The sequence below is a fragment of the Mesitornis unicolor genome, unplaced genomic scaffold, assembly GCF_000695765.1.
Source record: "Mesitornis unicolor isolate BGI_N332 unplaced genomic scaffold, ASM69576v1 scaffold50228, whole genome shotgun sequence".
NCBI lineage: Eukaryota > Metazoa > Chordata > Aves > Mesitornithiformes > Mesitornithidae > Mesitornis > Mesitornis unicolor.
The window spans coordinates 1-14,096 of record NW_010202178.1 but is presented as its reverse complement, the minus strand read 5'-3'; the positions used below and the strand labels follow the sequence as shown (position 1 = coordinate 14,096).

The following is a 14,096-nucleotide window of genomic DNA, read 5'->3' as shown; positions in this document are numbered from 1 at the left end:
GTTTGTCCCAACCCATACCACACCATTGGAAATTATCCACCTGTCAAGTGAGGGTCACACATCTATAGGCTCCCCAGCATGAGTCTATACAGAGAATTTGAACACAAAACTTGAATGCTGACAACTGGGAAGCCAGAGTTAAACCAGTGGTACTGAGAACAAGAAAATATGGAGCTGCAGAGAAACAGCAACAGAAGATCCCATCACCAATGCATTTCTTCCTTGTCCTCCTGGTGATGTTCAGAGCTTTTTCACCACCTCACAGAGCTCTCCCTCAAATTATTTCCTTCCACTGATGTGTTTATTCCTCCAGTGCAAGGCTGCTTACAACTCTTGCTACAGTCAGGGCTGTTAAGACGGCTGATGGTTATCCCTTTTTCAGGGGCAGAGTATGCACAGGTCTATCTCCTTAAGAACAAACAGGCAGGCTCCAGATTGGCACAGAATTATACCCACATCTTCCCACACACAAATACTCACCTGGAAAAAGTGAGACTGCCTAAAACCCCCAGCGGTTCAAGGTATTTATAATACAGGAGTCACTTAGCTGAACACTTAATTTAAAACCTATTTCCAAACCTACAGGTTGGTAGTGACTCCTAGGTTCAGAAAATGCTCTTATTTCACAAAGTGATCAGTTTTAGCAAGTTACAATTAAAAAAGAAACATCAGAATGAAATAAGAAACAAAGTATTACCAGGAATCGTTCCTCTTTTTCAAGCCAGCGCTGATCTTCTTCCATTTCTTGTTGCTGCCGTATCAATCTCTCCTCCATGAGATGTGTGGGTAGAACCTGTCCCATTCCTCTTATGTCCAAAGTGCCTGAATCCTACCAAAAAAAGAGTATATTTATTCTCACAACAACTTCAAATTTGTATAAACAGCTGCAAGAACTCACAGATGACAAAAGAAGAGATCTTTAAAACCCAAATGCACAGGAGCGGTCAAGCAGAGCTCCTTCAGCTCACTATAAAGTGAAGCAGAAAGAAACGCTTTCCAAATGCAGACATTTTATCTGCCTTGCTCCCACAGTCACTGGAACCAAAAACATTTTAAAAATTCTGTCTTGTTTCTCAGTAACGCTGTCACTTCATCTATTGCACTTCATTCACGTTGGACAACACAAACAGATCCATCAATTTTGTTCTCTTGGTCTTGAGCAATAATGTAACTTACCCAGTTGTTAAAAGCTGCAAGATGCTTTTTTTACCCAAAGCAAATATGCTTTTCAGTTTTAGCTGACACTTGCAAAGCACGTCACAAAAACATTCTGAAATAAGTTTTTATGCGTCTTAAGCTTACAATGTCCCATATACTACATCCCAATGCAGTCTGGAAATCATTATTAGCAAGTAGTGTATAAATTAATATTTCAAAGAAGCCAAGGGGAGTAACAAGCATCACTGAGATTGTTTTTAGGTAACCAAATTCCCAAGCTTTTGTGAAAACTTTGGCTGTAACTTATTACCAACACTTGCAAAGCATTTATATGCTTCCACCAACACTTTACCCAAGCATACTACAGTTAGTAAGCCACATTTGTCACTTAAATTAAACGGATTTAAGACAGAAGCTGCACAAAGTGAATCTTTGTGGGAGGATAAAATGGAATGAAAAAGTATAAAATACTGGAGAACAAAAAAAAAAGAGAGGTTAAAGGGGGAATGAATTTGTTGTTTCTTCCAGCAGCTCTGCGCAATCACGACAGCACCCAACAGGAAGACAACAGCTGAAAAGCACCCAACAGGAACACAACTCAGGAACAGTTTTTCAGACCAGTTTGTTTTCAGTTCTGGGTAAGTTACGGAAAAGCCTCAGATACTTTAGTTATGCTGGATATCTCCCACAAGAGGCATTTTTGAAGAGTAGTAACATTATGTGTACTTTAGTTATGCTGGATATCTCCCACAAGAAGCATTTTTAAAGAGCAGTAACACTATGTATTTTCACACAGAATCAGAGAATCACAGAATGGTTTGGGTTGGAAGGGACCTTAAAGCTCCCCCAGTCCAACCCCTGCCATGGGCAGGGACACCTCCACCAGCCCAGGCTGCTCAAAGCCCCGTCCAACCTGGCCTTGAACACTGCCAGGGAGGGGGCATCCACAGCTTCCCTGGGCAACCTGTGCCAGTGTCTCACCACCCTCACAGTAAAGAATACAGTATTTCGTCCTAATATCCAGTCTAAACCTACCCTCTTCCAGTTCAAAACCATTCCCCCTCATTCTAGCGCTACCTGTGATACATGACTGTTCCCATCTCTATTAACAGCAATGCTTCAGTAAAGCCCTCTTTTACCAAACACAAAACATTTGTTACCACTAACGTGTGTCAGTTTGTGATACCTCCATGTTTGGCTGCCACACTGAGATTTCCTGAGGCCGATGGTTCCAGGAATCTGCTTGATCCAGGAGAGAAGCCTGCCCTGGGTAAATGCTGCCTGCCATGGCTGGTATCCCATGAGAACCAGGGTAACTAGACACCTTTGGGGGAGGAAAAAAGAAGGAAAATATAAAAAGAGTTATACTAATAAGACCTCTGCTTCCCCATAATTAACAGCTCTCCCCACCAAAGGAAGCAAATGTGAAATTATTCAATTTAAGCAGTCACTGAGAGGGAGGAGGTGGAGGGGAAAGCAGCATCAGAAGAAGAAATCAGAGTCAAAATACGACACAAAACCTCTTTTTAAAGTCTTTACAGATGCCCATCATAACACAACAAAAACTATTTGACAATATCTAAATATATAGAAATAGAACTTTTGAGGATAACTATAACTATTTGAGGATGCTTATCAAAACAGCAGCATTAGAAAGTACATTTTAACCTCTGCAGACAAGAAGATCAAAGTCTTCTGATACACAAAAATAAATCTGTTGATACATTTTTAAGAGCTACACCTGCAGAGCTCGTATTTAAGTTAACAGGAGCCTGCACACATCACTCTGCAGAGCCGTAGAAAAATGCACCCCTGGCGTATGCTACAAGCTTGAGTGACAGCATGTAATCAGTGTGTGAACTGTGAACGTCTCCACAGGAAAATCACAGTAGTGTTAATGAGTCTGAAGTACTCATTAAAACAATGGAAAACTCCTATATATAGACATAGCTTTGAACAAAACCAAGATGCCTAAAGTACTTTCATGACAAACTTTTGTTTTATTTAACAAAAAAATAGTTATTTATTCTTCAGCAGTGCTAGGAAGAAAATAAAATGTCAACAGAAAATAAAAACCTTTCAGAGAAACACCAGGGAGCAGGTACCAGTCAGCCCAAGGAAAGCCCACCAGTTAATGCCATTTCAGAAGGCAAGTAATTTCATAGCTTAGCACAAATGTTAAGATGAACACCACATTCCTTCAATAAATAAGAAAATATCTGATACGTTTCATTGTAATTTTAGGAATCTGAGCACCCTATCAGGTAAGAAAATATTTGCCATCTGGAGTAAACCTACCAGGCTCAGTTCGGGGTTTGTTCTGATATAAACCAAGAATCATTTAACATAACTGAATGAAAATAAACTGTGTTGGAAGTGAATCAACCCCACCAGCTGCAACCAAGTTATAAATCCCACATCTGAAAAAATAATTGCAGTGTTAAATGTAATACCTGGTAATGATTTGGCTGTACCATGTGCTGCGGACTTGGATAAAATCCCTCACTGGATCTCGGACTGGGGTAACCAGGTCTACTGGGCTGTAAATATGAAATATATAAAAATTGAAAAACCCTAGAATAAATATTCTAAAATGACTAACTTTTTTCTAAACAACTCAAATTAAGCTTTCTTCCATTCATGCTTGGAAATGGAAGCAGCTGACTTGTTTGCTAGCTCTGTCCAGAAATAATGCTTGCTCTGTGTATTCTTCATACATATTTAATTCCTCGCAATAAATGACCCGCTCTGTGCTGTTTAACTCTAGAGAGGACATCTACTAAGAACATAATTCTTAAATCAAGTTTCCAAGTGCAAATAAAGCATCGTTTCTAAGTTCACAATCTGCCATACATAGCAGTTTGCTCTTAATTTGTTGCTTTTATTACCATTCCCAAAGGTATTTTATTTCACTCAGACCACCAATCCAACTAGTTTGTTTAGCATTAATATTTACGTGTATTATTTTTAGGACTAAAGTTTGTTCTGATAATTAACTTCTGTGTAACCAATTCCCTGAAAAAGGAAGGTGTGCTTTTGATCGTATTTCGAACTCCATGGTCGCTGCATTATCCATGTTTCATTTTCCAACCCATTCTCAGCCAAGAAAACACAAGACAGAAGTAGCTCCTACTGGAAAGGACAGATAAAGAACAGCTTTTTGTCTGGGTATCTTGTTTTCTTGCTTATTTCTTAATGGGGAACAGTGCTGCTGGATGTTTCAGGAGGAGAAAAATCAACCCAAGAGGAGGAAAAACCCCTCCAAACCTCATCATTCTGCAATGGGCTCCTTCAGTCCTCAGGCAGTTAAAGGTGACCACATCACTTTAAGATTGCATAATTTCACCATCATTTTATCAAAAATGCCATTATAATTCTGTGCTAGGTTATTTTATGTGGTAGGTTTCTAATTGAAATCCCCGTGAGATACAAGTAATTTCATGGTACAAATTGTGATACCTCTGAATTATTTGAGAATGTGTAGGAGTTCAGAGCTATAAATAAAATGGAGTTTAAGACCCATTAAGACCTGAAACTTTTATAATGAATTGTTGGAAGAAAAAGATCAGTTAGAGAATAACTTAAGAAATACTTAAAATGTCGTATCTATGAAATTCAACTTGTTCAAACATCATTAGTATGCACATCCATATTTTACACAAAAATACTGTACAAAAAACCTAACCAACAACTGCATCACACATACAGTGAGGACACACCGACTCCCTCAGAAGAAGGGATTTAGTAGTAAAATTAATTTCAATCTTAACCCATCCTTTGTCAAGCGTTTCAGTTTAGACATCACACCCAAAGCACCAGCGATGATCATGTCTAATACGGTGTAGCTCATCTATTACATTCCTAAAAGGTGCTTATTCTTTCTGGATTAGCCCCAAAGCTTCAAGACGAAACAAATTCTTCAAACAAGGTTGTAATAAATAAGTAGCATATTGTTCTAATTTATGCTTCTGTTCATATATGCACCCAGTCCTGCCAGTTCATCTCAGATGACTGAGCAGGTTGAGGGACTGTTTGCTGGTTTTACTGAAAGCACCAATTCCCCTATTTCTTGGTTGCCATAAAGCTATCAAAATGCCAAACCAAGCTCAGAAATCTATCAGGGTATGGGGAAACAAACCGAAATAAAATAAAAATAAGTTGCCTATGACTCTTGGGCCATGTGCACAGCAGAAGGTGCCACATGGGTACTACTAAAACCATTATCAGCACCAGAGCTTGCGTATACAGGCACAGGAATTCATCACAGGACACCCATCACATTTGACATTACTGTGGTGACTGCAAAAAGAATGAAACTCTTGAAAATACAGGCTCGATCCTTCAAAATGCAAAATAACTCTGATGAGAAGCAGAGAAGTCACTGAGAGAAGAGAGCGCCCAGCAACTGGCGAGGTTACACTGCCACAGCTGCGCAGCACATCAGCAACATCCAAACAGGACATGTAATGAAACAAAATTCAGTGCAAACTACACCGTCCTTGGAAGCAAACCCCTAATTCTCTGTCCAGAATAATGGAAATGCAATTACTTGATTTCTGTCCTCTCACTGACGTGTTATAAATAAACCTCACACTGGTTTGACACCTCCCTGGCTAACGTTTTACAGGAGTGCTGCAAGAAAGAATTAAACAAAGAAAATGCCAGAAAGCAATTTTCTGGTAACTATGGAAGTCGTTTACAAGATAAACAAGAAAGAGAAAACTGATCGTGTGATATCATATAGCGTGGATCAGATCTAATGACAGCTCATGAAAAGCCGGGTCATTCCAGGCAAGTATTAGCAACGATGACAAAATTGGCCAGAATGCCGTTGTTTGAATGAACCCAAAGAAATAAATGGAATAAAAAGGGTTGGTTTTTTTGCTTGTTTTACAAACACAGATAATTTGCAGTCTTGGCTACCTTGGGAGGAGCTTCGTCCGATCCTCCCGAGTCCCAGGACACCGTGACTTGTCGCCTGGACTCCATTCTCATCCGTTCTTCTTGCTGCAGCTTCTCTTCCTCCAGTATTGTACTGAGAAAAACACAGGATATTTAAGTAAAACTCCAGTTCAGCGTCTAACAAACCTCTCCCCAGAGCTCTCTCATGTCTCAAAGTAATGAACATTATTCGACAAAGTGATTGAGCAACGAAACACAAACTTATATTGGTCAGGTTTCTGGAAACCAGTATCAGGAAGCAATACTGTGTAGGATTACCAGTGTGATTTTTAACAACAGAAGCTGCACCGAGTTTTGAGAAAGCTGCGGTTGATCTTGCACAATTTTTTTGCATGTTAAGAGTTCTTCTGATGTGTAATTACACAGAGAAATCTTCAAAGACAATAAATCAAGCACTTACTTGCATGAAAACTTATTTTTTCACATGAAAATATGCTCCTGAACTGCTGCAAAGGTTCAAAACAAAGTGCAAATGCTCTGCACTGAAACTCAACAGAGCTTCAGATCACTGGGATTTTTTTGTTCTTCTTTAAAACAAAGCACTCAAAAAGCATTTTAAACACGATGCCTTCAGCCTAACCAGAAACACATTCAGCAAAGTAATTCAGCAAACCAGAAATATCTGACGGTATTTGCTCAGCTTTTAAATATTCAGGTCAAAAGGCTGCATTTTCGACAAAGTACAAGACAGCAGTAAAAGGAGATTGCTACTTACCACTGCTCTGACCATTAAAAAGCCCGTTTGAAGTTCGCCGTGATACTGCTGCCCCCACAGCAGCCTCCTCCCAGCTCTGCTATGTGGCTTATTAATGTTGGATATTTGCCATTGGAAAACTACTCAAGAGCGAAGCTTTGAAACAGGGAGCTGCAAGCTACACGGAGATGCGAGCAGGGCAGATTATTTCCATACCGATACCCCCGCTGTAAAGATCATTCTCTAAAGGAGCTATTCCAGCTTCTTTATCACTCCACAGTTTCGAGAAACAAAGCTAAGTCCTGAGTTCATCATCACCTGCTGAGTCTCCTAAAAACCACCCCGAATTACTCATGCAGGGGATGAGATCAACTCCAGCCGCCCATTCCCATCCTGGAACCTGACTGCTTAGTTCAAGAAAAAATTCCCGCTTGGTTTGAGATGAGAACTTGGCTTTTCCTTACTCAGCCAAAATAAATTAAATCGATCTATGCCACTTCGAAAAAGCGGAGAAGCCGACTCATCTCGCTGCCGCGAAACCAAGTTTTTAAGTATCGCTGCAATTTCAATCCATCAGTGCTGAAATAACAACGTGGAACGAAAACAAAGTCGTGCAAAGTTATTTGCCAAAGCCATCCTGATGTAACTACCACGGGAACAGGGCTACAGCCCAGCGGAGGGAACTGAAAAGAGAAAATCTTTCTATTTCACCTCTCTCTTCCTTCAGAATAAGGAAAATGCAGTATTTCCCACTTGAACCCATGAAGAACTGGCTAAAACCCCTTAAAGTTAAGTTTCTTTAAAGTTAGGTCCCACTTCAGATATTCAGGACGGATTTTTATGCAGCATGAGAAATCAGCCCAACACGCATCCACAGCCACGAACCGTGACTACGATCGTTCAAGAAATACCTCAAAGTTTACAAAAGCCACAACAAAATAACACCAAGGAATCCATCCAGACATGAATATGAATGAAACAGCGATCATTAACAAAGCTGTCGCTCTGATCTGAGCAAAAGGATGGAACAGAGCCGGCTAAAAGCAGCTAAATTTAGAGATGGCTTCTTGACAATTTGGGAATGTGAGCAGAAACTGGCACAGGACAATCCTGGTTTTCCATAAAAAGGAGTGAAACCCCAATACCATTTTACCTGTGGTGTCATGGTATTCAATACAACGCCATGAACTTCAGCCACTTCACTGGAAACAACAAATTCCTACTGAAATTACTTGTTTTTTTATAACACAGCCTCAGTTTTTTGCCTTACAAATCCTAATTCATCCCATCCGGCTCCTTCTTCGCCTGTGCCATCAGGATCTCGCAATTCGCCTGATCCGAGGCTCATCGGCTGCAGCCAAATTTGTACTGGGATGCCCTTGAGCCCCTCTGCGAGGAAGATAAAATAGAAATGCCTCAAAAAACCCCAGAAAGAATAGAAATGACTCACAGAAACGTCTTTGTTTTCACCAAGGGGAGACCGATCCATAGACAGACGAAGCGCGTGCCAAGAGATATTTCTGACCTTTTCCCAGTGCAGCTGCTCAAGTGCTCTGAACAGTTTATTAGCATTTGGAGAAGGTCAGGAAAGTCAGATCCAGGCATATTTTCCCAAACTCCACATATTTTTAGCAGCAAAGAGGAACATGCAGAGAAGTATTTCTATTCATTCGTTTCCATAGCAGATCTTAAGGTAGCACAGACAAACGTAACCCATCTTCTTGGCTACGTTAATGCTGATGAAAAATCTCCACTATTGAAATGTTGTATAACTGATAAACTTGTCTCATTTACAAATAATCTTTTTTTACTGAAATTGGCCTGGGATATTGAAAAGGAAACCTTTACTGGGAGCTTCAGTGCAGGATTAAATAAAATACTAAATTAAATGTATCCTTCCAAGGATATACCAGCAGTACCCGTGTTTGCTGCTGTGGTGCTGTGGGAACCCTGGACAAACAGCTTTGTTGTTTCTCTCTGTGGTCCCCAGTCATCAGAACTGGACACAGATGAACATATTTTCACATACTGCTGTAATTTAAAAGCACTTTCATACGGATTATAGATTATTCCTAACGGTCACCATCAAAAAAAGGGTAGTGAAGCACTTTGCAGCCTCCATCACGTACATCAAGTGCGTGTCAAAACGTTTTTTTGGCCATGGAAGGAGCGGACTCACAACTGCCCTCACCTCTATCAGTTGTGCTTCTTTTATTTACGAGCAATATTTCAAGACCTACACCGAACACAGTCATAAAAGGACTCAACTCAAGTTCTGATCAGTTAAATACCTCACTGCTGTCACAAAAACAGACCTCAAAAGCATGAACAAGTCATTTTTCCTCTCTTTTTCCTTCTCTGTGAAAAGCTGTGCTGCTTCATCAGCGACCACCAGAGGGGCAGACTCAGGATTACCCATCAGCGATACAACTGCTCGTTATTTTGCTATTTTTAGTAGAGAGGAAGCATTATCAATAGGTACTTTGTGTAAAATTCTTCCAATGATGCAGTGAGAATTGCAATGAGATTATTTTAAAAGCCCAAAATTAATATCTAACTTAACCTTCAACGCAAAAACTGCTGATTTTAACAGAATAAGCAACCAAAGGGACATTCAGGGCACCACAACTCCTAAAAGCTCTTCTTGTAAGAAAGCCTGTGAGTGTAATGGTGCTACCATAGCAATATAGCAAAGAATAAATTACAGTTACTAATACACACATACATGAGACAGCGCGTGGTTACAGTGAGTGTACGACTGCAGTTACATGGTTACAGTAAGTGGCCAGGAGTCATTCTGAAGAGAAATGCTGCAAAAGAGATACTGCACGATTTTGGCTACGTTGAACACTTTGCAAAGGGCTTTTTGTATTATATACCATGTAATCCAAGATGAAAAATCTCTTCCACACAAAATCAGCAATGCAACGCATGCTTCCCCATTAAAATATCCCAGATTTTAACTCTGGCCCAGTCAGTGCCAGAATCGCAGGGTAGCACCTCACTTTCCTGACTTACTCTTATTTTACAACACCCCAGAATTGAAAAAGGGACCCCGGGATGTGAAGAGGAATTAAATTTGGAAACCCACAATGCACCCATTTGTTTCTGTGTTTGCTGTGAAGAGAAACTCACCCTTATCCACTTTGGAAAGATCAAATCCTATAAAATATCAGGCCTTGTTACTACCCTCATACCACTATATAAATTCTACAAAAACCAGCATCTTTCCATCGCATCAGCAGCTGCAAACAAAGTCTGAGCAAAGCAGATGTTACTACGAAATGGGAAAAGCGTCAAATAACAGAGAACACATGAAATGCCTGTGTGTGAAGTGCTATTTCAGATGCAGAAACGAAGGGTTTTTCCCCAAAGCCATGGATTTTTTCTGATTAGAACAGAGAGGAACTCTGCAGTGCTGTATCGCAGGCTTCAAGCAAACAACTGGGCTGCTCTCAGCCTGAAAAACCTCCTCTGGATCAGATCCAGAGCGAGCAGCAGCACCACCATGCAGAAAAGGCCACCAGGGAAATGGCTTTGTTTTTGCAAGTTCATGGGAATTTGATTTTTTAAACCCAATCTTTCCTGGCTGCCTGGGATTGCTTCATCGTCAGGGAATTGGGAACCTCTCTGAGAGGCCGGCTCTGTCCGTGTGCAGCACAAAGAAGCCCTAAGGACAGCACTGATGGACTTCCAGGAGATAAAAGTTATCAGTTTGGAGTGGCAGAAAAGTCTGCTTTGGTGAGAAGAGAGTAAAAACTGGATTTCAGGATTGCTGTGGCTTAGGTAGGATGGGACCCATGGAGGTCTTGAGTCCAATCTCCTGGCAAAGCTGGGCTCCATGCACAGCGAGGTCGGGTCGCTCGGAGCCTTTTCCAGCCAAGGTTTGAAAGTCTCCCAGCATGGAAACTCCACAGTCTCTGCAATGCTCACCCAGACATGCTTGGAAACATCTTGATAGGAAAGAATGAGAATTTGCCTCGCTCCAAGTCGTAACCATTGGTTTTCACCCTCTGGCTGTGCATTGCTGAGGAGAGCCAGGCCCTTGGCCACTGCTTTATCCTGAATATCTGGCGATACCGTTTCACATCTTTCTCATTTTTCCCCTCTCTCGCTCCAGACTCCTGGTGTTAAAATATTGCTGCAGTCACTCTCTGAGTACAGCCTGCATTTATTTTGCCCCCTAACACAATTACTTTTACTCTGGATTTACTCATCCTCTTCCCTTGCCGGTGAGATACACACCACAGACATCTTCCTAGGCACATTTTTTTAGGCCTTCCTTCTCCTCCGTGCCAGTCAGCTCTAAGTTATCAGCACAGTCTGACAGCAAATTAAAAAGAACCCTATTCTTCCAGAGCCAAAGATAAGAAGTGAATTGCCAGCTTCCACCTATTACCCAAATCACACAACCACGTCCTATATTTTCCTTGCAATCCCTACCAAGCTTTCCTGTTCCTTCCCTTGCAGAGCTCTGTGAGAAGGGTTATGTCTTCCTCTCGTTATGTAAACTATTGGTCTACAGGGGAGCTCGTGGAGTAACAGAAGGCAGAACCATATGATATTTTTAAAAACAGGAAAAAACTTACAGGTAGCTAAGTTATCCATCCAGCAACTCTGAAACAGCATCGTAATTACATTTAAATTGTCCCTTTTTTAAGCCATCTACGAATTATCTTGTACCACGAGCATCCAGTGGCAGCACAAAATGATATTCTCAAAAGAAAAGATGCCACAAAGCAAACTTCTGAACTAGACATAAGATAAAACTGAAGGATTTGGCAATGAATTACAACAAATCCAGGAGTGAATTTACAGCGTACAATATCTACATATGACTTGAAGCACATATTGACGTAGGCAAATCAGATACCGAGCACTCCTAAAAGCCCGAAGGTGATCATAAATGTGCCCACACAATATCTCAGTGATGTCTCAGAGTTTAAACATCACTCCCATTAGTGGCTGTCGAAATGGAGATATAAATTACTGCAGAATAAACTAGGGTGTGAATTTAGACCGGTCTCTAAAGTGTGTGCTCACATTTCTTCCAAGATAAACACAAGGTCGTCTGTATCCTGGTTTACAAAGGGGAAAGGAATTTCTAGTTAGTGACTAATGCATTTATTGCAGGCTCCACAATTGAGCGGACACAGGGCAACCAGAGTGCTACATTCGTTATGAAAATAACTTTAAAAATCACCTGATGGTTCATTTCCTTAAGGACACATTTCTAGCTCAAAACTGTACATTGAATGATTGACTATGTAATAAATAAATTCTTTCTCTACTCCTCTCCTCAAGGATTGTAGAGTACATAGCTAAATTTATAACAAATTGCTAGTAAAACCTAGAGTTTTTTCTTAGGAGAGAAAGCAGGTGATTTGTATTTCCAGTTATTTGAAATCTAGTCTAATTTTCTCCAACAGATAAAGTCCAGATTTCCAAGAAAATACCAACAACCTGGCCTCCTGAAGATAACACTTAATAACATTATGTCTTGCATTTTCCACGGAAAGAAAATACTGTAACAGAACAGACAGGGAAAATAAATATTGCTGAACACGGAAATGACCTTTCAGAAGCATAACCCTACCTGAGTTGTGCTTTAAGTTCAGTAAACCTGGGTCGTCTGCTGGGGTCGTACGCCCAGCACTTGGTCATAAGGCTGTAGAGGGTAGGAGGGCAGTTTGGAGGCATTGGGAGCCGCTCACCGTTCTCAATTCGCCCAATCACATCATTGTTCTTCACTCCCTGGAAGGGCTTTACCCCATGCATTAGGATCTCCCACATGCACACACCTGAGAAACACACACAAAAAAACATTTTCCCCAGTGTGAACAAACAATAAAACCTGTTAAAATAGAAAAAAAAAACATTTCTTTTTTACAGCCTGACAATGTAATTTCTGCTGAAACACAGCTAGGGATCAGTTCTGACTTACCGGCTGGCAGCAGAGAGGGGTGGTGTGCAGTGAGATGACGGATGCAGTATAAACCTGAACTACTTATGAGGAAGCATGACCCACAGCTGCCTCACAGCAGCCTGACTCCACATTTAGCTGCCGTTTACCTATTGGAAACCAGCACGGTGTTGCTCATATTCAAATCTGCTTTTTCAGGAGGCAGCATGAGCTGTGTTTGCTTTCCCCTTTGACTCCTTGCAACTGGCTTGTTTCGACACGTCGAGCGCATTTTCACTCGGAGGGTGTTTTAACGCTGGCTTTGATCCAAGTCTTTTTTGTGCTGAAACTATGTAATAAAACAGTTTCTGTTGAAACTATGTCAGGAGCACAAAGGGAAAAATGCTCTGTCAGTTTAGGACTGGCCAGAATGTTCCATAGACCTCAGGTTTCAACTCTGACTGCACTAGAGTTTTCTTCAAACTACTATTAACCTGCTAAAATTCACTTAAAACCACTAAACTTTTATTTTAACAGGTGAAGGGTGAACCCTTATTTGTCTTATTTTTAAGGGTGAACCCTTATTTGGCTGTTCTGCTCTTCTTTCACATCATCTTTGATCCTTTACACAGCCTGTCCAGTTGGATCAGTTGGAGCTCAGGTGATCTGATTCATATAAAACCTTGCATATTTAGGAAAAAAAGATCCAGGCTTCAGGATACTCCCATTTACCCTTATTTTTACTCCGTTTCTGGTCATATTTTGTAAGTCAACAGGAGCTATGAAACACAAATTAAGTGGTAATTTAGCATTAAAGATTGGAAACAGGACAGCACATAGGCTGATCTCAGTTTGACATAGGCTGATCTATGCATTAAACAAGGAAGCAGGCATGTCACCATAAAAGTGGAAATATAAAATAGAAACAGCAAATAATGGTGTAATGAAAATAAATTAGAGGGAAAAACAGTAAAAAAATAATCTCTGTAATGACTGTGACCTAATTTCCTCATACTTTAATTTCTGTTTGCTTCTTAGTAGAGGCGAAAAGGCCCATGAAACCCTTGACTTACTGAGTAGAGAATGGAAAGAAAAATACAGAGATTAAAATATGCTGGAAGAAAGTGGATTTTCAAAAAGTACAGTAAAAACAGTGCCAAATATCTGGAAATTACCCATTTACAGTAGTGACAATGAAACATCCACCACTGGTACTCACTTACCAAACATCCACACATCACTCGCTGAGGTAAACCGTCGGAAGTTGATTGACTCTGGAGCCATCCATTTGATGGGCAGTTTTCCTTTGGAAGCTACAAGGAAGGCAACACAAGGCAGTATTTCATTTATTATTTTATTTTATTTTATTTATTATTTTAT

At 40.5% G+C, this 14,096-nt stretch overlaps 1 protein-coding gene across 1 annotated transcript; it reads right to left on the bottom strand.

The window, feature by feature from the left end:
- Nucleotides 1-697: 697 nt before the first annotated feature.
- On the bottom strand, nucleotides 698-14,025 carry LOC104545226 (focal adhesion kinase 1-like; the record flags this gene model as incomplete). Its single annotated transcript, XM_010190309.1, has 6 exons — nucleotides 13,940-14,025; nucleotides 12,411-12,615; nucleotides 6,082-6,193; nucleotides 3,612-3,698; nucleotides 2,345-2,482; nucleotides 698-829 (listed from the first exon to the last, which is right to left on the bottom strand). Coding segments are annotated over exons 1-6 (735 nt in total), but the record flags the coding sequence as incomplete, so codon positions are not given.
- Between the last annotated feature and the right edge of the window lie 71 nt (nucleotides 14,026-14,096).